Here is a 27,902-nt window from a genome sequence, read left to right on the forward strand (position 1 = left end):
GGCGTAGCGGAAGTGCCTCCCGCCGCGGTGTTGTGCTGTGGGGAAGGGAGACGGATTTGTAAACCCCGGAGCGAGGTTCTGCCTACCCGAGGCCGCTGCTGTGCGGAGACCCCGGGGGAAACCACCGTCACCATGTCTGACCAGGTACTGGCCTGGGAGCCATACGATGGCGGTGGCCGAGGCCTTACTCCGCACGTCCGCCAGCCGCTTGGCTGGGGCCGGGGATGGAGGCGCGGGGGAGGGGAGCCGGAATGGGGGAGGGGGCGGCCGGTGGGGACTGGGCTGGCGAGGGAGGGGAGTGGAGTAGGACCGGAGACGCCCGGGCCTGCCGCGGGCCTTCGGGAGCCGCCCTGGCCCTCGCCTGGCTGGCTCATCACCCCTGTGCCCCAGCGCCTCCGGTCGCGGCCTCAAGTCGTCTCCCTTCTTTCTCCGGGGCCGACCAGGTGCAGAGAGCACAGCTTCCACTTTCCCGAGAGGGTCCGTGGGGAACCCGTGTGCCTGCCTCTTCAGAGGACTCATTGCAAAAGCAGGGCCCTAGGCCCCAGTTATGTAACGGGAGAGATTACCTGCCCCGGAGCCTCCGTGGCCCTGAAAAGCGGGTGGACTCCACTTTTGGGTTCTTAGTCTTTAGATAGTCTTGGAGTGGGGGCGGGGGGGAGAGAGACATTGTCTGGTGTTGCTGGGAACCTAGAAAGCTCTGCCTTCCGTTCGGATTGCAGCTGGGGCCGGGCTGTCTCTGCTCTGCTCTGAGTCCTTTTCCGTGTGGGTGTGCAGAGCTGTCGCCTCTTTCTTGTACTTTCCTATTTCTTACTCGGGATTGGTTCAGTAGCTCTCCAGTTGTAAGAGAGAACTCTGAATAATCAAGAAACAAAGTAGAACAAAAGTGCTAGAGCAACAGAAAGCGTTTCATCTGGGCGTTAACATGAAGATGACTGATACCTTTGAGGAAAAGGATAGGAAAACTTCGTGTATGTAGAGCAGTTGCAGAACATTTGCAGAAAGCTTCCTGTTATAGCAGAGTGCTCCATCTGAATGTTAATATCAAGAATTTACTTGGGATTTGCACTCAATCAGGAGTGTTTGATTTTATGTGGTAAGTTTTTCTTCCTCATCCTTTTCTATTTAACCATGTTTATGGCTAGTTTTTACTTTATAGGTTTTTTGTCTGGACTTTGTTTTGTTTGCTCAGACGACTTTGACTTTTTGAAGTATTTTTGGACCTTTTGCTTGTTTAGTGATAATTATCTAGAAAACTGTTTCTCATTCAGCCCCATAATGTACTTGAACTTTTAAAGTTAACACACTTATTCCCTTGGCTTTTAACCCAGTTCAGTTTTGTACCACTTGGTGAGAGCAAGTGAGGCTTTTGTGGATTTGTACTGTTGCGCAAAACGTACATTTATATTTTTAAGGTTAAACCATAATCTAGATTAGTTTTGGGTGGATCTTCTTACTAACAGTCTAGATTAATTCCCAAATTGGTATGGGAATGGCATTATAACTGTCTCCCTAGATAGTTGTTTACTTGGTTACCAGGGAGGAAAGAACAGGTGTAAATGCTTAATTTCATCAGCCTTTTATTTTGATGCTCAGAAGTGGCTAGGAAGCCTGTTGAAATTTACTATAGTCTGATGAAAGAGCAGTGTACAGAAGGGATTATACAGTAAATTGTAGAATTTATTGCTCCAGTTTGAATTCCAGTCATTTAAAAGAGACTTGAAGGAAGAAATAAAGGACCTAGGACACTAACAGGTGCCTCTAGGCCAGAGGTTCTTTAGGTTCTTTTCAGGGGGTCCTTGGGGCCAAAACAATTTTCACGATAATACTAAGACATTGTCTTTTCCACTGTCATTCTTTCATGAGTGTTCAGTGGAGTTTTCTAGAGATTGACATGACCTGGTATATCACAACAGATTAAAATGTATCAGTAGAAGCAGATGTGGAAATCCAGCTGCTGTTAAGCCAGACATTGAAGAGATTTGCAAAAATGCAAAACAATGCCACTTTTCTTACTAGTTTTGTTTTGAAAATATGTATTTTTTAAGATTGATGCTTCATTGCTACTTTCAAGAAATTGTGATTTATATACACAGTACCATTTAATGAGGGTAGCATCATATCCTTACCAGTGTTTCATATTGCTATTATTAAAATTTTTCGGGACTTCCCTGGTGGTGCAGTGGTTGAGAATCTGCCTGACAGTGCAGGGGACATGGGTTCAATCCCTGGTCTGGGAAGATCCCACATGCCGCGGAGCAACTTAGCCTGTGCGCTACAACTACTGAGCCTGTGCTCTAGAGCTCGCGAGCCACAACTCCTGAGCCTGTGTGCCACAACTACTGAAGCCTGCGTGCCTGGAGCCCATGCTCCGCCACAAGAGAAGCCACCACAATGAGAAGCCCGTGCACTGCAATCAAGAGTAAGCCCTGCTCGCCGCAACTAGAGAAAGCCCATGCACAGCAACGAAGACAAAACACAGCCCCCCAAAAAAAAAGTTTTTTTCATAAATAGCAACATGAAAAATATTTTTAATAAAAATACATTATTTGCTAATATATATTGGGTTTATTATCTTAAAATGAATTAATATGTATATAAAACATTTCTCAGTTTCAGTGTCTAATACTGCAAACCTCAATAGATATAACCAACTTCACAAAAGCTTTATGGGGTTCTAAATAATTTTTAAGAGTGTACAAGAGTCCTGTGACCATAAAGTATGAGCACTGTTGCTCTAGGCTGATTGACCAATGTCGTTGTTAATAATAATCGGGACCCAGTACAATTTTAGTGTTGGGATGCTAAGGATTTAAAGAGATAGGAAGCTGAACTCTTACCCTGATGAGGCTTATGAGTGAGAGTAAGAATCCCAAGTTACTACTGTGTCATATCAGCAGCATGAGACTGAACCACTGTCCCCAAAAGACAATATAAACCAGGTTGTTTTAGAACAATGTATTTTCTGAGGCATCTCGCAGAAGGTTATTGTCTGTGCTAAGATATTGGAATTGAGTAATAATTTCAAGTTAAAATAGGTGGACAGGGCTTCCCTGGTGGCGCAGTGGTTGAGAGTCCGCCTGCCAATGCAGGGGACACGGGTTCGTGCCGTGCCCCGGTCTGCTGAGCCTGCGCGTCTGGAGCCTGTGCTCCGCAACGGGAGAGGCCACAACAGTGAGAGGCCCGCGTACCGCAAAAAAAAAAAAAAAAAAAAAAGGTGGACATTAAAGTCACACAAGACTTGAATTGCTGGGTTCTCCATTGACTAATGAAAAATGATTATTTTTGGAATTTGAATGAAATAATTTCTCATAATTCTAACAATGCCATCATTATCCAGTGTACCATTATTGAATAATCCTCTAATACAGGTTCTAAACCTGAGGATCATGAATCCTAAGGGCTGAAAATCCACTGAAATTGTATGAAGTTATATTTGTGCATGTGTATTTTTTTAGGGAGAAAGGATCCATAGCTTTCATAAGGGGTACGTGATCCCTCAAAAAAGGTGAAGGACTAGCCTTTAACCAATAATAGAGACCTGATTGGGTGCTCACTTTTAGCCTAATTTCGCGTTGCAGCAAAACTGAGCACTTACATAGAACAAGAAGTTTAATATCAAACTGGTAAGGGTAATTTGTACAAATATTTTTCCTTCTTCCTTCCTTACATTCACATTTATAGTGTTTTTTTTTCATATCAGAATCATGAAAGGCAGCATGGACTTCAGCTCTTCAATTCAGGTCTGTTAATTTGTAATAATTGGATAACTGATTTGCTTCAAATGCTGACTGAATCTGTTGTAGCAGTTTTACTCTGTCCGTCCCCACCTCAGAGAGAGGGCGGGCAGAGAGGGAGAGAGAGAGAGATATTGATTGAATGATCTCCTTTTATCTTTAGTCAAGGATTTTGAAGCATTATGTAATTCTGGTTATCTGTTGGTACCTGACAGACTACTTCAAAATGTAATGGCTTAAAGCAAAAGTCTTGTTTTGCCCATAAATTTGCAATTTGGGCAGGGCTCTGTGGGTTGGGCTCATCACTGCTCCTTGATGTGTGGGGTCTCTGCTGGGATTACTCACATGACTGTGGGCTGTAACGGATGGGTTCTTCATATAGTCTCAAGGCCTCTGTGAGTGCTCTCGTCATGTATTCTCTTGAGCATGGGGACCCCAGGATATTCAGACTTATGGAAGCTCAGGGCTCACAAGAGAGTGTTCTAGAGAACCTTGGGTGGAAACCCCAAGCCTTCTAGAACCTAACTTTGGAAGTCACTTCTGCATTCTGTTGGTTAGGCAAATCACTAAGCCCAGCCCAGATTCAGGGGAAAGGCATTTATTTTTATTGAGATATATGTGACATATAACATATTAGTTTCAGGTGTACAACGTAATGATTCAGTATTTGTATATATTGTGAAATGATCACCACAATAGGTCTAGTTAACATCTGTCACCACAATGGTTACAAATGTTCTTTTTTTTGTTTTTGAATTTTATTTAATTTTTTATACAGCAGGTTCTTATTAGTTATCCATTTAATACACATTAGTGTATATATGTCAATCCCAATCTTCCAGTTACAAATTTTTCTTGTGATAAGAACTTTTAAGATCTACTGTCAGCAACTTTCAAATATACAATACAGTATTATTAACTATAGTCACCAAGGGAAAGGCATCTAAACTCCATTTCTTAATAGGAAGAGTAACAAAGAATTTGCAGTTATCTTTAGTCTACCACATTAATTGTATTTCTTTTGTTAGGATAGCGTTATTCCCTGCAGCATTCTTTATATCTCTCTGTTGTTGATGTTTGCTGATCTTTCTGTTAGCTTGAGATAGCAGGAGAATATGATAAACTAGGTGTATATTAAAGTTCATAATTATGTATACTATTTATGTCATAGAATAAGTATAACATACTTATAAGTATGTTAAGAATAAGTATTAACATACATAGCTGCATACTGTAGCTGACTTGAGCATCTAGTTAGTGATACATATATTAAAACATTCCATGCCCCAGGAGAGGAATGATGTATTCTGTCTTCTCTCTGACAGATATACGAAGTGCTGCTAGTAAATGTTGCAAACATATTGATTATAATGAAACATTTCAAATAAAATGTTACCTGAACATTATTTAATAGTATTTTAAAAACTGAGTATGATTATTATGTTAGAGTACTCATGAAGGGGACTTCCCTGGTGGCGCAGTGGTTAAGAATCCACCTGCCAATGCAGGGGGCACAGGTTTGAGCCCTGGTCCGGGAAGATCCCACATGCTGTGGAGCAACTAAGCCCGTGCGCCACAACTAACGAGCCTGTGCTCTAGAGCCTGCACGCCACAACAACTGAGGCTGTGTGCTACAACTACTTGTTGCAGAGCACGGGCGCCTAGAGCCCGTGCTCCGCAACAAGAGAAGCCACCACAATGAGAAGCCCGTGCTCGCTGCAACTAGAGAAAGCCTGTGCTCAGCAACGAAGACCAAACGCGGCCAAAAATAAATAAATTAAATTAATTAATTAAAAAAAAAGAGTACTCAGGGTTAGTGGAGTAGTTCAGATTTCAAAACTGTAAAGCAGTTGTCAAATATCTATTGACACTCAGTAGCCCCCCATACCAGTTAGAATGTTTCTATTATAGGTTATATATTTAGTGTTGTAATCATTTATTTAAGTGCCTTTCTGCATTTTACTGTTTGCTTTCCAGGGTCAGGAATCAGGGTTTATTCACCCTTTTTTTCTGAAGTGCCTAGCAGAGTGACTGAATACTTAGTAAAAGTTTTTAAAGGAATGAGTGGTCAGATTCATTCATTTAACAAGTATTTATTGATGTTCCAGGCAGCATTCTAGGCCCTAGAATTGAAAGGTTGCCTCAGAAACGTGAAACAGCAGGTATCTTTCTCCTCCTCTTTCAATTCCCATGGTGTTTTGTTATTGAGGAAGGGTTGATTGTCATGCAGTAGTTTTCCTTTTACGATGTGTTTGCATACCTTCTGGATCTTTAGTTCTATTAGCAATAGACCTAGTAACGTTGTCTCCAAAATTGAATCATTTGCTTCTTCCAGGACATTGGGATATTATCCATTGTTATGGATAATAATAATCCTGCGCTGCTTGTGGGATCTTAGTTCAGTTCCCCGACCAGGGATTGAACCTGGGCCCAGGCAGTGAAAGCACCGAGTTCTAACCACTGGACCACCAGGGAACTCCCATTTTCTCTAAGTCATGTTTGGTATCCCATTTTGGAATGTATTAAAATTGTGTGTGTGGTTTTTTTTTTGTAGATTATTCTCTGATATTCTACTTTAAAAAAGTCATGTGGGTAAGGCCACACAGATCCTATTATTGAGTACCTTAGTCTTATGGTTTAAAATTTGGAATTCCTGCAACACGACTTAAGTTTATTTAAAGATATGTTGTATTTGTTATACTTTTATATTTTGACCATTCTTTTTGCATTTGATTGCTTTTACTGAGCTATTGAGAATCTGAAGGAAAAGACCTGAAGGAAGGAAGAGTGGAGTTCTGTTTGCTGGACCTGCTGTTCTCAATAGCCAGGGTCAGATATTTTTAAAGGTTTTACTGAAGATAAATATATATATGAAAAAGTATACATAAATGTACAGTTTGCTGAATTTTCAAAAACTGGTCACATCCATGCAGCCAGCACCCAGATTAAGAACGACTGTCCAGGGCTTCCCTGGTGGCGCAGTGGTTAAGAATCCACCTGCCAGTGCAGGGGGACACGGGTTTGAGCCCTGGTCCGGGAAGATCCCACATGCTGCAGAGCAACGAAGCCCGTGCGCCACAACTGCTGAGCCTGTGCTCTAGAGCTCGTGAGCCACAACTACTGAGCATGCGAGCCACAGCTACTGAGCCCACGTGCCACAACTACTGAAGCCTGTGCACCTAGAGCCCATGCTCCGCAACAAGAGAAGCCACAGTGAGAAGCCCATGCACCACAACGAAGAGTAGCCTCCGCTCACTGCAACTAGAGAAAGCTTGCACGCAGCAATGAAGACCCAACTCAGCCAAAAAAAAAAATAAATAAAAAAATAAGTAAATTTATTAAAAAAAAAGGAATGACTGTCCTGACTACCAACATAGTTTTGCCTGCTTTTATACATTATAACTTTTTATAAGTGGAATCATACAGTATGTATATATTTCAGTGTATGGCTTCTTTTGCTCAGCATTGTTTGGAGATATGTCTATATTATTGTGTATAGTTGTATGTTGTTAAATCCCATTGCTACATTGCATTCCATTGTATGACTGTACCACAATTTACTTATCTATTCTGTTTTTGATGCACACTGAGCTGGTTTTCTAGGAGCTGTTTTTTAAGATAAGCCAAATGCTACCTATTTAGAGCACCTCCTATGTCAATTTGGATTGCTTTTGGACTAAATAACAGAAAATCTGATATATAGTAGGTTAAACAAGTTTGCAGTTTATTTTTCTAATGAAGCAAGAAATTCAGACATAAGTAGTTCAGGGATGGTAAGGCAGCTCCACCATGCCTTCATACTTCTTTCCCCTCTGTCCTTAGCAGGTGTCTTCACTCTGATGCTTGTCTCCTTGCCGGCAAGGTTACTTTGTGTCTTGTTCCAGGCAGGAGAAAGGGATGGAGCAAAGGATAAAAGTATGCCAAAAAGTATGTACCAGCAAAGAGTATGTCACCTTCTATCTGCATGGCCAGCACTGCATCATGTGGCCATAAGAGAAGAGTAGAATTTTTTGTTTCTTTCTTTTCTTTGGCTGGCAAATTTAGGCTTCCCTTTGTAAGGAAGAAGGGGAAAATGGATCCTGGATAGGTAATTAACAATGTCTGCCATACCTCTAAATCTGCCTGCTAGTACTTTTGGATACAGTGAAGCCAGTTTGTTCTAGGCTTTGCATAGGTCCATAGTCTAGCTGCAGAGAGTAAGGTTTATATAACCAGCAGGATTTCCTTTTCTTTTTTTTTTAAATATAAATATATATATATATATTTTTTAACTTTAAAACATTTATTTTTGTCTGTGTTGGGTCTTCGTTGCTGTGCATGGGCTTTCTCTAGTTGCAGCGAGCGGGGGCTACTCTTCGTTGTGTGCAGGCTTCTCATTGCGGTGGCTTCTCTTGTTGCAGAGCATGGGCTCTAGGCGTGCGGGCTTCAGTAGTTGTGGCGTGCAGACTCAGTAGTTGTGGTGCACGGCTTAGTTGCTTCACGGCATGTGGGATCTTCCCAGACCAGGGATTGAACCCGAGTCCCCTGCATTGGCAGGCAGATTCTTAACCACTGCACCACCAGGGAAGTCCAACCAGTGGGATTTTCAATTATAATCTTTAGTTCCTGAGAAGTTGTCTTTGTTTAGTGTTTAACTGCAATTCTAGGGTTGAATGTAAATTTACGGAAGTCCCAGTGTCTTGACAGCTTGACTTAACTTCAAGTTATGGAGTTAAGTCTGGTCAGTTTTATTTCAAATGTCTAGTACTGTCTCATTAAATTTGAACATAGGCAGCATGCACTGAAAAAATGTGTGTGTGTGTGTGTATTTTTAGAATTGTGGTAAATCCATTGAAGTATGAGGGAGATGACTTTATTGTAATTTGAGGGTTTCTATCTTTTTTTTTTTTTTGCTGTACGCGGGCCTCTCACCGCTGCGGCCTCTCCTGCTGCGGAGCACAGGCCCTGGACGCGCAGGCCCAGCGGCCATGGCTCACGGGCCCAGCCGCACCGCGGCACGTGGGATTCTCCCGGACTGGGGCACGAACCCACGCCCCCCGCATCAGCAGGCGGACCGCCAACCACTGCGCCACCAGGGAAGCCCGAGGGTTTGTATCTTTAAATAATGGATACAGTTATTAGAATCATCCAATTTTTTTTTTTTTTTTTTTCGGTACGTGGGCCTCTCACTGCTGTGGCCTCTCCCGTTGCGGAGCACAGGCCCCGGACGTGCAGGCCCAGGGGCCATGGCTCACGGGTCCAGCCGCTCCGCGGCATGTGGGATCTTCCCGGACCAGGGCATGAACCCGCATCCCCTGCATCGGCAGGCGGAATCTCAACCACTGCGCCACCAGGGAAGCCCTAGAATCATCCAATTTAATCCTTGTTGAGCTTTCTTCATTAGGAAATAAAATGAAATAAACTGATGTACAGTGAGAACTATGGTTAACAGAATTTTTGGGAACTTTGAATGTATTTTTAATGAAATGTTTTGTTATGGAAAAATTTAATTGAACGCATATACCCATCTCTTGGCCTGTCATATTTCATTTGCATGACGCCACTCCACTTCATAACATTATTTTGAAACCAACCCAGACATTGTGTCTTTTCATCTGCAAGTATTTCAATATGTATCTCTAAAAGAGAAGGACTTTTTCTTTTAACAAAACCAGGATACTGTTGTCCCACCTTTAAAATTGAACAGGTTTGTTAATGTCATCAAATAAGAGTAAATGTATTCTTTATTTTTAGTTTTCCCCAGAATCCCCCCTCTTTCAGAAGAATGAACAATCCTTGTACAACTGCAAGGGTCATTGACAGATTGGGGGTAGTTAAGTGTGGTGCTGTTTTCCTGTGATTGAATTGTCAACATACTGATTGCCATAGTGATTTTTGGCAAAGTTCTTGTTCTTTTGACTTTGAAATGGCACAATAAAAACCTTCTGTTGAATTCTGTACATTTGTAAATGAGGATTGTTGTGTTCTCTGTCTTTTCCTGTCCAGTTCTTCTTTTCAGATCCAGCTATCTTCTATTTCTAAGCTGTTTAATTTATATCTTGGAAAGAAGACTTGGTAGTGCCTGGTGTCTGATAAATTCCTTTTACTGTTCCAGTTACCATGATTTAATCTCTAGATGACACAGACCAGAGAATTTAGAGGTTTCCAGTTCCTGTCTTTGATCTTGTACATACGTTTACTTTTCTTTACATTACCAGTTTCTTCTGCTCTGGGGGCTGTGTAACCTTGCCAGCCAAATCAACCAGCCCTCTCTGGGATTCTCTTTTCTCTGATGACCTACTGTCCCACACCCAGTGCTGAATGCTTTCACTGTTTTGTGACTAGTGTGCCATACCATTCTGTATTGGCTGCTTTTTTACAGGGGAGAGAAGGAAAGAAGGCATACAAAAGACACTAAGATCACTGGAGACAAACTTTGGCCTTTTTTGTCCAAGATCTTCTCATTTTCCAGACTAGTTTGTCAAAGGAAAAGAAAAAAAAAGATAGCACATGAAAAGTTGGGTGACTGCATTAGGCAAGCATGAGGCTATTAAACAAGTGGGTGTAGATGACATTGCTCTAGTTCTTCAGAGTTGGGAAGAGATCACCAAAATGGAGTGACTAGGGAAAGTGGCAGTTTATTTTTGGAAAATTCAAATCCTAGTATTCACATGTTCTTATGAAATTGAAGTGAATTATCTCTTATTCCCAACTGTGAATATAAAACGCTGAAAGGATTTTGTTTGTATTGACTATTGTATAGTCAATACAGTAGAAGTATGAAGCGTTAGTAAGATTTTGTGGTATGATACAGAAAATAGTGCTGTTAGCTTAATTCAGCCAGCATTAAATAATTGCCTGGTATTTGCCTGACACTACAGAGATTATAAAGATGAAAAACTTGGACCCTCTCCTTGTAAACTTGTAGGGAAGTCAAGACATAGAAAACTGTCACAGAAAATGTTAATTTAACAAGTGTATTGGGTATCTTCAAAATATATACTAAACACTGTGCTTGACCAGAAATACAGAGGAGTGTAAGGCATGCCAATAAGGAACTCAATGTGGTGGGAGACGCAGATATGCAAACATGTTATAATAAGATTAAAGTAAGCAGTATGGGAACATTTAAGAGGGTGATGAGGGAAATCATTTTGTAGGAAGCGATGCTTGAGTGGTCTTGAAAGGCGAATAGGGTAGGAAAGGGCATACCAAGCAGAGGTGATTAACATGTACAGAGATAGTGGAGATAAGGTAGAGAGTGCCATGTTTAAGGAATTGTAGATCAGTGTGGCTGGAGCAAAAGATATTATTAGCAGGAGAAGTAGGAGAACAAGGCTGGATTGCTACGCAGGGACCAGCCCACAGAAGACCAGTGTATGTTGGCTAAGGAGTTTGAACTTAATCCTGAAGGTTCTCGGCAGATCAGATTGCATTTTAGAGAAATGGCTCTGGTTGTAGTTGGGAAGAATTAATTGAGGGGAGCTAGACTTGGGGCATTTGTTATGCTATTGCAGTAATGCTAATGAGCGACAATGAGCGCCTGAACTAAGGCAGTGGAATGGAGAGAATGAGAGTCACTAAGAGATGTAATTGTCAAAATGATGAATGATTAAGTGTGAGATTTAAGAGAGGAAGAGTAGCCAAAGATGACTACTAAATTTCTGTTGTGGGCAGCTGAGTGTATGGTAACCATTTATTGTAATTGGGAATCCAGGAGGAATTGTAGTTTTTTTTGATTTTGGTTTTCAGAAAGAGGAGTTAAAGCTAACAGAGGAGTTAGAGATAATTCATTCAGTTTTGGACACTTAAATTGAGGTGCCTATGGGGACATCCAAAGTGGAGATAGATGTTCAAGCACTTGAAAAAATGACTGAAACTCAGAAAAGTTGTCAGGTTGGTGAGGATGGTTGTGAGTCATTAGTATCTGAGAGGTAGTTGGAGTTATGGGTCACCCAGGAAGAAGAAGAAAAAGAGGATTAAAGACATGGAACCTAGAGGAGCACCAGCATTTAAGGAAGTGGTCAGGATGAGGAGACAATGGAATGTTGGAGGCCAAAGGTAGAGAGTTTTCAAGGAAGAAGTCATAAGTATCTGTTGGTTAAAGGTGAGACTTGAAATTTTCCACTGGGTTTAGCAATAAGGAGTTGAACTGGTAACCTTGGTGAGAGAAGTGTCAAGTGGAATGGTGGGATATAAACCAGAGTACAGTGGGTTGAGAGTAAAAGTGGAAACAGCAAATGCTGAGTACTCTCATAAGAAGTTCGAAGAAAAAGATGAGGCTGACTCCTCGAGAAGACAGTAAAGGGGGAGTGTTTTTAAATTGAGAATAAATGCCATAAAGGATATGAATAAATTGCCAATGGGAGCATTAAAGGAAAATATTAATCCCAATTGGAAGGTTGAGGGGTGCCGTGGTACCTGGAAGAGTTTTTTTAAATACTGGGCTTCAGGTGATATGTGGGATGGATTTTTGTGAGATGATTTCAAGAGAGGTTGAGAGGATATGTATTACAGGTAAAGGAAACAGGAACAGCAAAGGGCTGAAGGTGGAAGAATGTTTATAGACATGTTCAGGGAATAGCAAATAGTCCAATTTAACCAAATCCTTGGTTTGTAAAGGAAGTGGAGAGAGAAAAATGAGAATTGAGCTTGGTAATGGAGGAACTGAATGAGGTGCTGCGGAGTTTGGTTCTAGGCCTTAAAGCACCTTTTTGTTAGGGGTAGTTATACAGTCAGAGAAGCTGTGCTTTAGAAAGAGTTCTGAAGCAGTGTGGACAATGGATTGGAGAAGGGGGAAGAACTCTTTTGTTCTGAGTAGCCTCTGTAGCTACCCTGTCTAGGAAACACTGGAGCAAAATCACTCCCATTATGCTGATGTATTGCTGCTCCGGTTGCAGGGGGATGTTTTTCTCCTTGTGGTTAACTCCTATAAAGCTTCTTAACACCCCTTCTCTTAGTTAAAGAGGACTCAGGGCTTCTTTGCTCTTTGTTGCCCTTCACTGCGTGGAATAAGCTGTCCTTGTCCTCTCTAGATATGTAAAGGAAGAAGGAACTGTTAACTCTGAATATAAATTCATAGAAATGTGGTTGTGAGACTATGTTTGAAGACAGTCTTCTAGTTTTCAGGTGAAATACTGTCTCACTAAAGAAGGTTAATTTGGCCTGCTGCCATAATATGCGGTAGTCAGCAAATGTTGAAAGTACTGCAGAATGGTAAACAGGCAAGGTTTCACACTAATGAAGTCAGTTCTGTTATCTAAGCATTTCCCTGGACTCTAGCCTGTATCTTAAATTTAAAAGCTACTACTTCTAGTTTAAGATATTCAATAAATTTTGAATGTTAAAGAGTTTGTTAGTTTTCACTTACTGGTATGAGATAAACAGGTAATGGCCTTGTTACTTTACTTCTGAAATACAGTATAGTTGGTTATATTCTTATCAAGCATGGATTAACAGCTTGAAATTGCTGTGAATCATAAAAAAGCATATATTTAAATAAGTGACTAATATGGTGGCCAAACTAAGGTAAAGTGCATGGGAAAGCTACTTTTTGTTGTTGTTGTTTTTTAAATTAATTAATTAATTTTTGGCTGCGTTGGGTCTTCATTGCTGCGCATGGGCTTTCTCTAGTGGCGAGCGGGAACTACTCTTCGTTGTGGTGCGCGGGCTTCTCATTGCAGTGGCTTCTCTTGTTGCGGAGCATGGTCTCTAGGCGCATGGGCTTCAGTAGTTGTGGTGTGTGGGCTTCAGTAGTTGTGGCTCACGGGCTCTAGGGTGCAGGCTCAGTAGTTGTGGCGCAGGGGCTTAGTTGCTTCGTGGCATGTGGGATATTACCAGACCAAGGATCAAACCCGTGTCCCTTGTGTTGGCAAGCGGATTCTTAAGCACTGCGCCACCTAGGAAGTCCCGGGAAAGCTACTTTTATCACACCATTGACTGAAATTTACCAAGCTACGCCTTTACTAAAAATGGCTTACTTTTCTTAGATACTTCATGGCAAAGTTGTTTCAACTAGTTTATTCTAACTTCATTTTCTTTTCAATATGCCTTCATTTGAAATTATCTTATTTATTATTGGATAATTTATAAGAGGGCTATACTCTTCTGTCTTCCAATTTTGTCTCCTCTTTCCTTTTACTACTTACTCTGTTTGGGCTTTTTTCTTATTCCAGTTTAAGTCTCCTAATTTTTTTTTTCCAGCCAAGCCTAATCTTTTAAAATCGGATATACTGCTTCAGATAGTCTGAAATAATAGCTGATACAAAACTCATTTGTTTTGACTCAAGACTACATTAGGCCAATACTTTGCTATTTGATTTTCCTTTCTAAATAGACTTTGCTTATGTTAATATGATTAATTTATGTTTCTTAGTACAATTTTGTAATTGGAGTAGTTAACTTCTCCCAGTAGGTTGTGAGAAAATAATCTTGGATTCAACATGTTTGGTTAAGGATTCATGGAGAAGAGCTTCCTATGACTAATAGGAGTTGACTGAAGATAATGGTTTCCAGGTTGTTCCTTTGTGTAGCAGCAATAGCACCGCCTGGTAATTAATTAGAAATGTATATTACAGCCCTACCCCAGACCTACTGAATAAAAAACTGGGTATGAGGCCCAGCAGTCTTTTAACAAGTACTTTAGGTGATTCTGATGCTCAGTGAAGTTTTAGAACCATTACTATAGGATTTTTATAGTAAAAGAGACTTCTTTCTTGATTTTTAGTGATCTTTAGAACCAGTGTTTGAGAGAGTAATTGACTTAGGACCTTTTTTGCTTAATTGGCTGGCAGAGCAAAGAAATGCTTGCTGTATTTTCAGGGGCAAGTTTCGTACCGTAAGTCAAAGTAATGGGTGAATAATTAAAATAGCATATAGGAACTTTTATCTTTATATGTACTTTTCTTTCAGGAGGCAAAACCTTCAACTGAGGACTTGGGGGATAAGAAGGAAGGAGAATATATTAAACTCAAAGTCATCGGACAGGTGAGTTTCATTATTTTTCTCCTTTGACCCCGGAATGTGTGAATGATTTCTGACACACAGAGAAAATGATTTAACTAAGGCAAGTTATTTAAAAATGGCGATTCATTTACTACATATGCATCTGTTGGAGGCAGAAGAGGGTGATACTGTTTTCTTAATTGCTCTGCTAGGCAGATATAGATCACCTTAATTTCTTCTAATAAAACTTTTTTCTTGGTTAGCATGCTTCGGTGGCAAATATAGCGACTTCTCTTGAGTGATAATGCTAGGACCCTTAAACCAAAGGGCCTCTCAGGCCTTTTCTTGACCCCTTTCTCCTTCTTGGCACCTTATTTCTACAGACTCTGGCCTGTATCTTATTGACTCTTTTTGAGATGTTAACAGATAATTAAAGTTTAGCTGAAAATTATTGGAGGAATGCATCTTCATAGTTTTTTTTTTAAGGGACAAAAGAAAGAACTAGTAGACACTCACCATGGAAGCATGAGAGTACCATTTCCCCACATTCTCTGAAACATGGGATATTAGCAGTCTTTCAATTTTGGGCCAGTGTAATAGCTAGACATTTTATTTTGCATTTCTCTGATTATCAATGAGGTATAATTTTTTTGCCTATTACGTTTATATTAATCGTGTGTTCATATCCTTTTCCTATTTTCTGTGATCATGTTATTTTGAAAATTTTTATTAAGATATAATTCAGATACCATAAATTCATCATTTAAAATGTATAATTTAGGTGCTTTAGTATATTCACAAGGCTGTACAACCATTACCATTATTTGATTCCAGGACATTTTCATCACCCCAAAAAAGACACGGTGTATTCATTAGCATAATTCCCCATCTTCCTTTCCCCCCAGCCTCTAGTAACCGCTAATCTACTTTACTTTCTGCGTTTGTGGATTTGCCTATTTTGGACATTTCATGTAAATGGAATTACATGATTTGTGACCTTTTTGTGTCTGGCTTCTTTTATTTAGCATAATATTTTCAAGGTTCATTCAAATTGTAGCGTGTTTCAGTATTCCACTCCTTTTTATGGCTGAATAACATTTCATTGTATGATATACCGAGTTTGTTATCCATTCATCAGTTAATGGACATTTGGGTTGTTTTCATATTTTGGCTATTATGAATAATATTGCTATTAACATTCATTGTAAGTTTTGTGTGGATATGTTTTCAGTTCTCTATATATCTAGGAGTGGAATTGTTGGGTCTAATATAGTAGTAACTTTTTTAAACTTTTTGAGGAGCTTCCAAACTGTTTTTAGTGGTGGCCGCACCATTTTACATTCCCACCGACAATGTATGAAGGTTTGTTATTTTACATTCTAGTTAATATTTGCTGTTGTCTTTTTTTAATAGTCATCCTAGCGAGTGTGAAGTGGTGTCTTGTGTTTTTGATTTGCATTTCCCTGATGGTTAATGATGTATCTTTTCCTGTTCTTATTGCCCATTTGTACATCTTCTTTGGAGAAATGTCTATTCCGATCTTTTGTCCATTTTTAGATTGGATTACTTGTCTTTATTTTTGAGTTGTAATAACTCGTCATATATATTTAAGATATTAGATCCTTATCAGATAGATGGTTTGCAAATGTTTTCTCCCATCTTTGGGTTGTCTTTTCACTTTCTGGGTTGTGTCCTTTGCAGAAACAGTTTTTAATTTCGATGAATTGAATTTATTTTTTCTTTTGTTACTATGATTTTAGTGTCATATCTAAGAAACTGTTACTCAATCCAGGGTCACAAAGATTTATATCTATAGAGTCTTCTAAGGTTTTTATGGTTTTAGCTCTTACATTAAGTTTTTGATCATTTTGAGTACTTTATGAATGATTTTTGTATGAGTTTGAAGAAGAGTCTAACTTCTTTCTTTTGCATGTGGCTATCTATTTGTCCCAGACCATTGATTGAAAAGTCTGTCCTTTTCACATTGAATTGCTTGACATCTTTGTCAAAATCAATTGACCATAGATATATATGGGTTTACTTCTGGGCTGTCAATTTTATTCCACTGATTTACAGGCATACGTCAGAGACATGCGGGTTTGGTTCCAAACCACTGCAATGAAGCGGATCACATGGATTTTTTGTTTCCCAGTGCATCTGAAAGTTATGTTTACACTATAATGTAGTTTAAGTGTGCAATAGCACTTTGTCTAAAAAAACCAATGTACATACCTTAGTTAAAAAATGCTTTATTGCTGAAAAGTGCTAACCATCATCTGAGCCTTCAGTGAGCCTTTTTTTTTGCAGGGGTAGGGTTTGAAATATTTAGAGAATTACCAAAATGTGACACAGAGACCCGAAATGAGCAAATGCTATTGGAAAAATGGTGCCAGTAGACCTGCTCAACTCAGGTTTGTCACAGAGCTTCAGTTTGTAAAAAAACATAGTATCTGCAAAATGCAATAAAGCAGAGTGCAATAAAATGAGGTACGCCTGTGTATGTTTGTCCTATGCCATGGAGTACCTTTTTAACAATTACTGATTTGTAGGAGTGCTTTATATTTTCTTGATTTTTCTTGTCTGTTATATATGTTGTGAATATTTTCTTCAGGGTCTCTTAACTTTTGTGGTGCTTCTTACTGTATAGATGGTTTATGTTTTTATTAAGTCACATTTATCAATCTCCTTTTTTTTTTTTTTTTTTTTTTTTTTTTTTAGTGGTTTCTGAGTTTAAATCTTGCTTTAAAATAAGGATTTCCCAGTGTCAAGATTAGGGAAAAAGTCTCTCCCTAAGAAGAACAGAAAATATTAAAAATTTTTTTTAATGTTAGCTCTTTAATTCATCTGGAACTGATTTTAGCTTATGGTGTGACGTATTGCGCTAGAAATTTTGTCTGTTTGTGAAATTATACATAGGACAAGAATTTGTATTTATTTATTTATCATAAATTAAAAAAAAATTTGGCCACACCTCACAGCATACGGGATCTTAGTTCCCTGACCAGGGGTTGAACCCAGCCCCTGCAGTGAAAGCGCTGAGTCCTAACCACTAGACTACTAGGGATTTCCCTGTTATTTTTAAAGATAATTATAGTTACAGGGCTTCCCTGGTGGTGCAGTGGATAAGAATTCGCCTGCCAATCCAGGGGACACGGGTTCAAGCCCTGGTCCAGGAAGATCCCACATGCCGCAGAGCAGCTAAGCCCGTGCGCCACAACTACTGAGCCTGTGCTCTAGAGCCCACAAGCCACAACTACTGAGCCCACGTGTCACAACTACTGAAGCCCATGCGCCTAGAGCCCATGCTCCACAGCAAAGAGAAGCCACTGCGATGAGAAGCCCGCGCATGGCAACGAAGAGTAGCCCCTGCTCGCCGCAACTAGAGGAAGCCTGCACGTAGCAACAAAGACCCAACACAGTCAAAAATAAACAAACAAATAATTAATTTAAAAAAATTATAGTTACAAACAAAACATGCAACTTCCACTAACACGTATTTGTGAATGTGATATGTAATCATTAGGATTGGCTTTGAAATTTTTACAGTATGCAAGTGCCAGTATTTTTTTCTGATGGTTGCCTGGTAGTTTACTTGACAGTCTGGGTAGAAAAAAATTATCTGTGATCCCATATATCAATTTGACTGACTCATTTCACTCATGCAAGAGAAGCCAGACTCTGTGTGGTGACTTTTTATGGCAGGAGTGTCTGTTATTTTGTGGTCTACGTCCCTTTTGTAGGTTTTACCGTCTTCAGTGACACTTCAGTTGTGGGGGTACTTTTTGTTTTGAGTTGCCTTTGGGAGTTTGTGACAGTTCACATTTTCATTTTGAAAACAGAATAGGCATGCAGTTCTGAAGGAATGCATTCTTTCACATACATACTTTTACTTATGCTGCTAATTATAACACCTCAAACAGATTATCTTTATGTTCGTTTTATTAAATTTATTTTGAAATGGGTATATAGCAACTTTGAGGATGATTAGAGTATTTTAATAAACCTGTTAGGAATGCTAAAAAGAATATTTTGGTGGGAAAATATAGGAGACAAGGTATACATTTCTATTTGTAGTATATGTGTAATTAAATAATTTGTTTCAAGCAAAGCAAATAGCTTACACAGAGAGTGACTTTTTTCCCTCATATCTCCGTAGGATAGCAGTGAGATTCACTTCAAAGTGAAGATGACAACACATCTCAAGAAACTCAAAGAATCATACTGTCAAAGACAGGTTTGTATGTTATAATATTAAATTCAGTGCTTTATATATCATTAATTTTTCTTTCTTGTCAAAAGAAAAGTAATTCTTTGAGACTTCTCTGGTGGTCTAATGGTTAGGACTTTGCAAGAAGAAAGAGATCATCTAGGTGTTAGGATAAGTAAAACAATAAATATTTGTTTCTGTTTTGGTTTTTTTTGGCCACTCTGCGTGGACTGTGGAATCCTAGTTCTCTGACCAGGGATCGAACCCGCGTCCTTGGCAGTGAAAGCGCAGAGTCCTAACCACTGGACTGCCAGGGAATTCCCTGTTTCTGTTTTTGATATTAATTGTTATGCTCAGTAAAGTCTTTTAATTGGGGCTCAACTAGCTCACATTTGTCATAATGATGGGAGCTAAAATTGGAAACGAACGTATTAAGTGCAGTATGCTAGTAGGTACTTGGATACATTGTCAATTACTGTTGACAACAACTCTGAAGAAAATTATATGGTCTTTTTACCTCATCTGTATATTTTATTTTATTTTTATTTATTTATTTATTTTTGCGGTACGCGGGCCTCTCACTGCTGCGGCCTCTCCCGCTGCGGAGCAGAGGCTGCGGACGCGCAGGCTCAGCGGCCATGGCTCCCGGGCCTAGCCGCTCCGCGGCATGTGGGATCCTCCCGGACCGGGGCACGAACCCGCGTCCCCTGCATCTGCAGGCGGACTCTCAACCACTGCGCCACCAGGGAAGCCCTTTTTACCTCATCTGTAAATGAGAGAGTTGATTATTGAGGAAAAACAGTGCAAAAGTGAAAACTAAACTGATCCAGAATTGAAGGTGCTAGGTTTAGGGAGATAATATAACATCAAGTTAGTATAATTTCTAGCTTTCTTCTTTATGCTTCAGAGTCTACAGTCTTTAGAAGTTTCTATACTCAGTTCACAGAGGCTTGATAATTTTTTTCTTATATTTGCTGATATACGAGGAATGGGACACTCAGTATATCTGAAGTATGGAATACTTACCCAATAGAGAGAGATTGAATCATCTTTCCATTTTGATTTTATAGACTGGTTTCTATAGAAACTTTTTTGACTTCAGCATAAGATATTTCTTTTTTGAAAGATCCTATAGTTAAAGAATATTCCACTCTTGTCAGTCATGTTTATTCTTTTTTTTTTTTTTTTTTTTTGCGGTAAGCGGGCCTCTCACTGTTGTGGCCTCTCCTGTTGCGGAGCACAGGCTCCAGACGTGCAGGCCCAGTGGCCATGGCTCACGGACCTAGCCGCTCCGTGGCATGTGGGATCTTCCCGGACCAGGGCACGAACCCGTGTCCCCTGCATCAGCAGGCAGATTCTCAACCACTGTGCCACCAGGGAAGCCCAGTCATGTTTATTTTTAACATAACCCTGGAAATAATTTTTATTTATTTATTTATTTATTTATGGCTGCTTTGGGTCTTCGGTGCTGCATGTGGGCTTTCTGTAGTTGTGGCGAGCAGGGGCTACTCTTCGTTGCGGTGTGCAGGCTTCTCTTTGCAGTGGCTTCTCTTGTTGTGGAGCACAGGCTCTAGGCTTGCAGGCTTCAGTAGTTGTGGCTCGTGGGCTCCGGAGTGCAGGCTCAGTAGTTGTGGCGCACGGGCTTAGTTGTTCCACATCATGTGGGATCTTCCCGGACCAGGGATTGAACCCGTGTCCCCTGCATTGGCAGGTGGATTCTTAACCACTGCGCCACCAGGGAAGTCCCAACCCTGGAAATAATTTAAAACCAGGGTATTTCCTGGTGGTCCAGTGGTTACGACTTGGCTCTTCCACTGCTCCCAGGTTCAATCCCTGGTCGGGGAACTAAGATCCCGGAAGCGTGGCCAAAAAAAACACAAAAAATAGTTTAAAACCAAATACAGGGTAAGTTTGCAAGGTCTCATATATTTAAGTATAGCACATATTGGAAGATAGTTTGAATCTTTTTGGATGTTTTTGGGATAGTATTGTATTGAAACAGTGAAAATCTTAACACATTTGTTATTGAGCAGAACTTTCTAATACTTTTGGACTAAATGATTCTTGATTTGTACTTATTAGTGAAGTTATTTCTCTTTAAATGAGCCATCTATTCTCTTTTAGCTATTTTTGTGGAATAAGTGATTAGAAAAATATATTTTAATACCTTTTGTGATATTTATAGTGCTGTAAATGGCATCACAGGTTTACTGTAGTTTATCTGGCTTGCTCCTGTGCTTTACCGAATTTCTATGATTTAATCTGTTTAAAAACCAATTTTGCTTGTACAGTAGGAAGCTAGTGAGGCTGCTCATCCAATATCTGACTTTATGTTAGCCTACAGATTTGAGAGGAAGCTATATAGAATAGTGGTTAAGAATGCACAGGTTTAGGAGCAGATTTAGCCTTCAGTTCTTGGCTAGCTTGTGTGCCTTCTCCATACCTTAGATTCCCTAGCTGTGAAATGAAGGTAACGTGATAATACCTACCTTCCAGGGCTGTTGTGATGAAAATTTATGATTATGTTTATAAAATACTTGGTACAGGGAGTGCCTAGTAAATAGTTGGTACTCAGTAAATGATAATTATGATAGAATTAGCTCTCTAGTTTTATTATGTTCTACATATTCTGTTGAAACTTTCATATTTGGTTTTTGTGCATCAAAGTACCTGTTATCTCTTCTAAGATTTGTATATTTGTATGTTTTCTACCTTTTTAGGGAGTTCCCATGAATTCACTCAGGTTTCTCTTTGAAGGTCAGAGAATTGCTGATAATCACACTCCAAAAGAAGTGAGTATAATTTCTTCTCTGATTCAAGGCATATTTTAAATTCTGCATTGAATGATTTGGTTCACTGATACCATTAAACTGTCCTTTTCTTGAATATTCTCTGATTTAACTGGTATATCATTTGTCAAAGAGAAAAAGAATCTTTTGAGTTGAAGTTCCCTTGTATTGCCTTCAAAAAGTGCCTGTAAAAAGAGAGGTAGAAAGTAGAAAATGAGTACTGAACTTGTCATAAGGCACATACTACGTCTTTTTGAGGATGGACAGATGGTCCTCAAATTTGGCAGATTTCTGGTACATTTTCATGGTGATGGTGACCTTCACAGTTCAATTTTGACTTTTGACCCATTTTGAGAACTTAATATAGAAGCTTAGTGTATATTAACATAGTTGGCTCTATCATCTTGGTTTACATTTTTTAATGCTTCTGTGCCTTTATTTGTGTTATTGTATGTATGGACTGTTTTCTCTGTTTATATATTCCACCCTCTCTATTCCCATCCCCACTGCCACCCCCCAGGCATCTGAAAGTAATAAAGTGTGAGAGAGAATGTGTGTATTTATATTTACACAGATTCCCCCCTCCAAATACAAAATAACATTTTTGATATTTCTGATAGTGGGAACAGTATATGGTTATTATTAGTTTTTTGGTTTAAAAACATTTCAAACTTACAGAATTATGAGACTAGTATAATATTCTCCTTTATAACCTTTTTCCTAGATGCACCAGTTATTAACATTGTGCTATGTTTGCTTTTTTGTTCTCTCTGTATATACAGATTATCATTATTGGTGGGCCATTTGATATGGGCCCTTTATCCCTAAATATTTCAGTGTTATTGTTCTCCTAAGAGCCACAGTTAAATTATCTAATTTAAGTGATTTAACCTTGATACAATACTGTAATTGAATATACAATCAAAATAGTCTGATTTTACCATCTGTCTCAGTGAGGTCCTTTATAGCGCCCTCCCTTTTTTTTTTTTTTTTTAACTTGACCTGGGATCTCATCCAGGATATGCATTCTAACTAGTTATCATGCCTCTTAGCTTTAATGTGGAACAGTTACTCAGTCTTCGTTTTTCATCACACTGACATTTTTTAAAAGAATTCAGGCCAGCTATATTTTAGAATGTCCTTCAATTTGGGTTTGTCTGTTGTTTCCTCATGATTAGATTCAGTTTTGCATTTTTGGTAGGAGTAGCACAGAGTGAAGCTGTGAAATTCTGAGTGCATCGTATCAGGAGTTAGATGATGTCCATTTGTCCTGCTATGGGTAATATTAACTTTGGTCATGTAGTTAAGATGGTAACTGCCAGATTTCTTATCCATTGTAAAGTTATCATTTTCTTTTGTAATTAATAAGTAATTTGTGGGGAGATACTTTGAAACTGTGTGAATAATGACGTTCTTTAGATATTGGCCAGTGGGGACCCCTTCAATTTGGCGTCTTTCCTTTTTGACACCTCTCCGTCTCTTTAGAAAGTTTTTATTTTGAAATAATCTTCAATTTACAGAAAATTTGCAAGAATAGTCCAAAAAACTGTACTCTTTTCCGCTTAGATTCACCAGTTTTTAACATTTTGCTACCTATGCTTTATTATTCCCCTCCCCCCACATATAATATATGCGTGTGTATATATATGTATATATCATCCAAACCACTTGGGAGTGGGTTGCATGCACCATGCCATTTACTAAATATTTTAGTTTGTATTTCTTAAGAATAAGTATATTCTTTTACATAACCACAGTACTGTTAATAAAATTCAGGACACTTAACACTGTTAGAAAACTTTAGTCTTCAACCTAATTTTGTCATCTGTCCCAATTATGCCTCTTATAATAAATTTTCTCCCTTGTCACAGGATCCAGTTCAGTATCAACATATTTTATTTAGGGGTCTCTTTAATTATCTTTAATTTGGAACAGTTCTTCAGCCTGTCTTTGTCTTCATGACATTTACAGCTTTGAAGAATACAAACCAGGTATTTTCTAAAAAGTCTCTCAATTTGGGCTGTTCTGTTTCTTCATGACTAGAGTCGGTTATGTATTTTGGGCTGGAATACTACATAAATGGTGATGTGTCTTTCTCAGGGCATAATATCTGGAGTATCTGAAGTCCCTTATCATTGAGTTTAACAGTTGTCTTTTTCCTTTACTGTGTAGTTACTATTTTTCCTGTTTTAATTGAGTAATTTGTGGGCACATACTTTGAAACTATGTGACTATCCTTTTTCTCATCAAACTTTTCCCTGTAGGTTTAGTATCTACGCACTTTCTTAAGTACTTCCTTACTGTCTGGCACAAGATATTCCAAACTCATGTTGTATTTTCCCTGTCCTAGCTTGGCATAATCTCTGCAACACAGAAGATACTTAATACATTTTAGTGACACCTCCCTCACTATCATTAAGAGATTTATCTTCTTAGAAGAAGAATAATGGGGCAGTGGGAGAGAGTAGGTATTTAGGGAGTGACCTCTTTGTACTGTTGTTTACTCATCTCTGCTAATGTATTACTTTTTTTTTTAAATTTATTTATTTTTGGCTGTGTTGGGTCTTTGCGGTCTTTAGTTGCGGCGAGCGGGGGGCTACTCTTCGTTGCGGTGCATGGGTTTCTCATTGTGGTGGCTTATCTTTGTTGTGGAGCATGGGCTCTAGGCACGCAGGCTCAGTAGTTGTGGCTTGTGGGCTCTAGAGCACAGGTGCAGTAGTTGTGGCACACGGGCTTAGTTGCTCTGCAGCATGTGGGATCTTCCTGGACCAGGGATTGAACCCGTGTCCCCTGCATTGGCAGGCAGATTCTTAACCCCTGTGCCACCAGGGAAGTCCCTCTGCTAATGTACTCCTTAAAGCTGATGGCTTCATATTCTCCATAGTTTGAGGACATGTGCTGCCTTCCTGATTTAAAGGTTCCTTGTAATGTTTGGAATTTTAGTCCTTGCAGTATTTACCAGGCTATATGTGCAATTAAAATTAAATTTTAATAGCCTCTTTAATAATTATTTTAATATTCATATGTCTATCACAATCAAGATACCCATAATACTAGAGCCAATTAATCACTTTAAAAAAATTTCTAAATCCACTTAAGTCTATGTTTTATTTTTAGATTTCTTAGCATATTTTAAATTTTTTTTTTTTTTTTTTTTTTGCGGTACGCGGGCCTCTCACCGTTGTGGCCTCTCCTGTTGTGGAGCACAGGCTCCAGACGCGCCGGCTCAGTGGCCATGGTTCACGGGCGCAGCCGCTCCGCGGCATGTGGGATCTTCCCAGACCGGCGCACGAACCCGTGTCCCCTGCATCGGCAGGCAGACTCTCAACCACTGCGCCACCAGGGAAGCCCTCTTAGCATATTTTAATTTTCACATTTTGTAATTCAGCACAAAATTGTCACCTATAAAATACTGATCTTGGACTTTCCTTTGAAATGTTTTTTTTAATTTCTTTTGTGATCCACTATAGTTCATTGGAAACAGTGATAGTTTTTGTCTTCAGTCTGCCTGTTAACAGTGCTCCTTAACTCTGTCTGCACATCAGAATCAACAGATTTACACTCCTTTGCAAGCCTCACTGAGTGTAACACCTGGGTTTCTATGCCACACCAAGCCCCCTTATGTACTCTTTTATTTTTTAAATAAAGAATACTTGTGTTAAAAATAAATAAACGTATTAGAAAACCAAACTACCAAAGTATATAAAATGGAAAATACACTTTAGATATCTCTTCATTCCCATTTCTCAGAGGCAACCATTATTAATAATGTCTTTTAGAAAAAAATTCCAGAATATTTCAATGCATATAAAGCACATTAAAATAAACAACTTAATTGCTTATACTTGCTTAATGTTCTGTATAAGGCATTTTAAAGGGTCTTTTTTCTTCTTCTTTTCCTTTCCTTTTCTGTAAGAGTTGAGAAGGACTGGTCTGAAAAATCTAGCTTATACAATTGGAGGTGTCAAATAAGAGTAGAAGTATAGTAAGTTTTCTTCATTGAGTGGTTACTATCAAAGAAAATAATAGTTATATGCCAGAAGGAATTGTAGATGACAAAGCAAACCACTTAGAAATGAATCCTTAGGCAGTATTTTTCTAACTAAAACCACATATATTTCAAAGTGAGATCAGGTTTTTTGAAAGAGATTCTATCAAGTAATTACATCTAGAAGTAAAATACGTTTTAGAAAATATGCCATCAAACTATTATTTAAACTATTATATACATGTTTGATTAGATTTAAAACTCCCTTAAGGTACTTTTCAGAAACACTTAAATTTTATATGGTGAATAAACTGGGACGTGAAGTTGGCTCAGCAAAATAACATGAATGACTACATAGACATAGTATCAGAGGAAAAGATATACCTCTCTGTTCTTTAAAACTTGGTTGTTTTGGGCTTTCCTGGTGGCACAGTGGTTGAGAGTCTGCCTGCCGATGCAGGGGACACGGGTTCGTGCCCCAGTCCAGGAAGATCCCACATACCGCGGAGCAGCTGGGCCCGTGAGCCATGGCCTCTGAGCCTGCGCGTCTGGAGCCTGTGCTCCGCAACGGGAGACGCCACAACAGTGAGAGGCCCGCATACCACAAAGAAAAACAAAACAAAACAAAGCAAACTTGTTTGTTTGTTTGTTTTGTTTTGTTTTGGCTGCGCCATGCGGCATATGGGATCTTAGTTCCCTGACCAGGGATTGAACCCATGCCCCTTCATTGGAAGCACAGTCTTAACCACTGGACCACCAGGGAAGTCCCCCTCTCTGTTCTTTAGATTAAAGGAAACAGTATTCTTTTTTTTTTTTTTAATAAATTCATTTATTTATTTACGGCTGCGTTGGGTCTTCGTTGCCGTGTGCGGGCTTTCTCTAGTTGTGGCGAGTGGGTTCGTTGCGGTGCACGGGCTTCTCATTGCGGTGGCTTTTCTTGTTGCGGAGCATGGGCTCTAGGCGTGCGGGCTTCAGTAGTTGTGGTGCGTGGGCTCAGTAGTTGTGGCTCACGGCCTCTAGAGCACAGGCTCAGTAGTCATGGTGCATGGGCTTAGTTGCTCTGCGGCATGTGGGATTTTCCCGGACCAGGGCTCAAACCTGTGTCCCCTGCATTGGCAGGCGGATTCTTAACCACTGCGCCACCAGGGAAGCCTGGAAACAGTATTCTTAATTTTAGAACAGGATAACTATGGATTACTTCTGTATCTTTTTGCACTTTAAAACAGTGGCCACATAATTGCAGCCAATTAAAAAAATAGTACTTTTATATTGTACTACTAACACTTTTCTTTTCTCTTACAGTTGGGAATGGAGGAAGAAGATGTGATTGAAGTTTATCAGGAACAAACAGGGGGTCGTTCAACAATTTAGATATTTTTATTTTTTCTTTTCCCTTAATCCTTTTTTATTTTTAAAAATAGTTCTTTTGTAATGTGGTGTTCAAAACAGAATTGAAAACTGGCACCCCATCTCTTTAGAACATCTGGTAATTTGAATTCTAGTGCCCATTATTCATTATTGTTTGTTTTCATTGTGCTGATTTTTGGTGATCAAACCTCAGCCCCATTCATATCGCCCTCTCCTTTTTAAAAATTATGTGTGTGCACAGAGAGGCCGCCTTTTCCAGGACTGTGCATTTACAGGCTTGTGATAAATAAGATTGACTAATGCGAGTGTTCATAATGACTTTCCAATTGGCCCTGAAGTTCTAGCATGTGATTGCTTCACTCCTGGACTGTGACTTTCAGTGGGAGATGGAAGTTTTTCAGAGAACTGAACTGTGGAAAAATGACCTTTCCTTAACTTGAAGCTACTTTTAAAATCTGAGGGTCTGGACCAAAAGAAGAGGAATATCAGGTTGGAGTCAAGGTGACAGAGGTGGTGAAAATAATGACTAACTCCAAAGATGGCTTCACTGAAGAGAAAGCATTTTAAGATGAAAGAAAAATCTTGTCAGAAGATCCCAGAAAAGTTCTAATTTTCATTAGCAGTTAAAGTTATTCATGCAGAAGTGTATACAGCAGAACGCTGCTCTTTTTGACTTTATTTGTACTTTTTGGCCTGGGATATGGGTTTTAAATGGACATTGTCTGTACCAGCTTCATTAAAATAAACAAAATATTTGTAAAAACCGTACCAATGTTCATTTTTTTCATTTTATTTTTAATTGTACAGAAGGAAAAAAGAAAATGCTTAAAACATGAGGTTTTCTTGCATAATACTGGAAATTATTGTTTGTACATGGTACACATGTTTTCTTT

The 27,902-nt window shown here is 39.3% G+C and overlaps 1 protein-coding gene across 1 annotated transcript; it reads left to right on the top strand.

Annotated features, from left to right (window-relative positions):
- Positions 1–13: 13 nt before the first annotated feature.
- Positions 14–27,777, top strand: SUMO1 (small ubiquitin like modifier 1). The gene is made up of 5 exons (XM_082658861.1): positions 14–144; positions 14,625–14,699; positions 18,814–18,891; positions 21,585–21,656; positions 26,944–27,777. The coding sequence occupies exons 1-5, from the start codon at positions 133–135 to the stop codon at positions 27,010–27,012; spliced, it is 306 nt and encodes a 101-aa protein (XP_082514987.1). The 5' UTR covers positions 14–132; the 3' UTR covers positions 27,013–27,777.
- The last annotated feature ends 125 nt before the right edge of the window (positions 27,778–27,902 follow it).

This window comes from Grampus griseus, assembly GCF_964374135.1.
Source record: "Grampus griseus genome assembly, chromosome: 7".
Taxonomy (NCBI): Eukaryota; Metazoa; Chordata; class Mammalia; order Artiodactyla; family Delphinidae; genus Grampus; species Grampus griseus.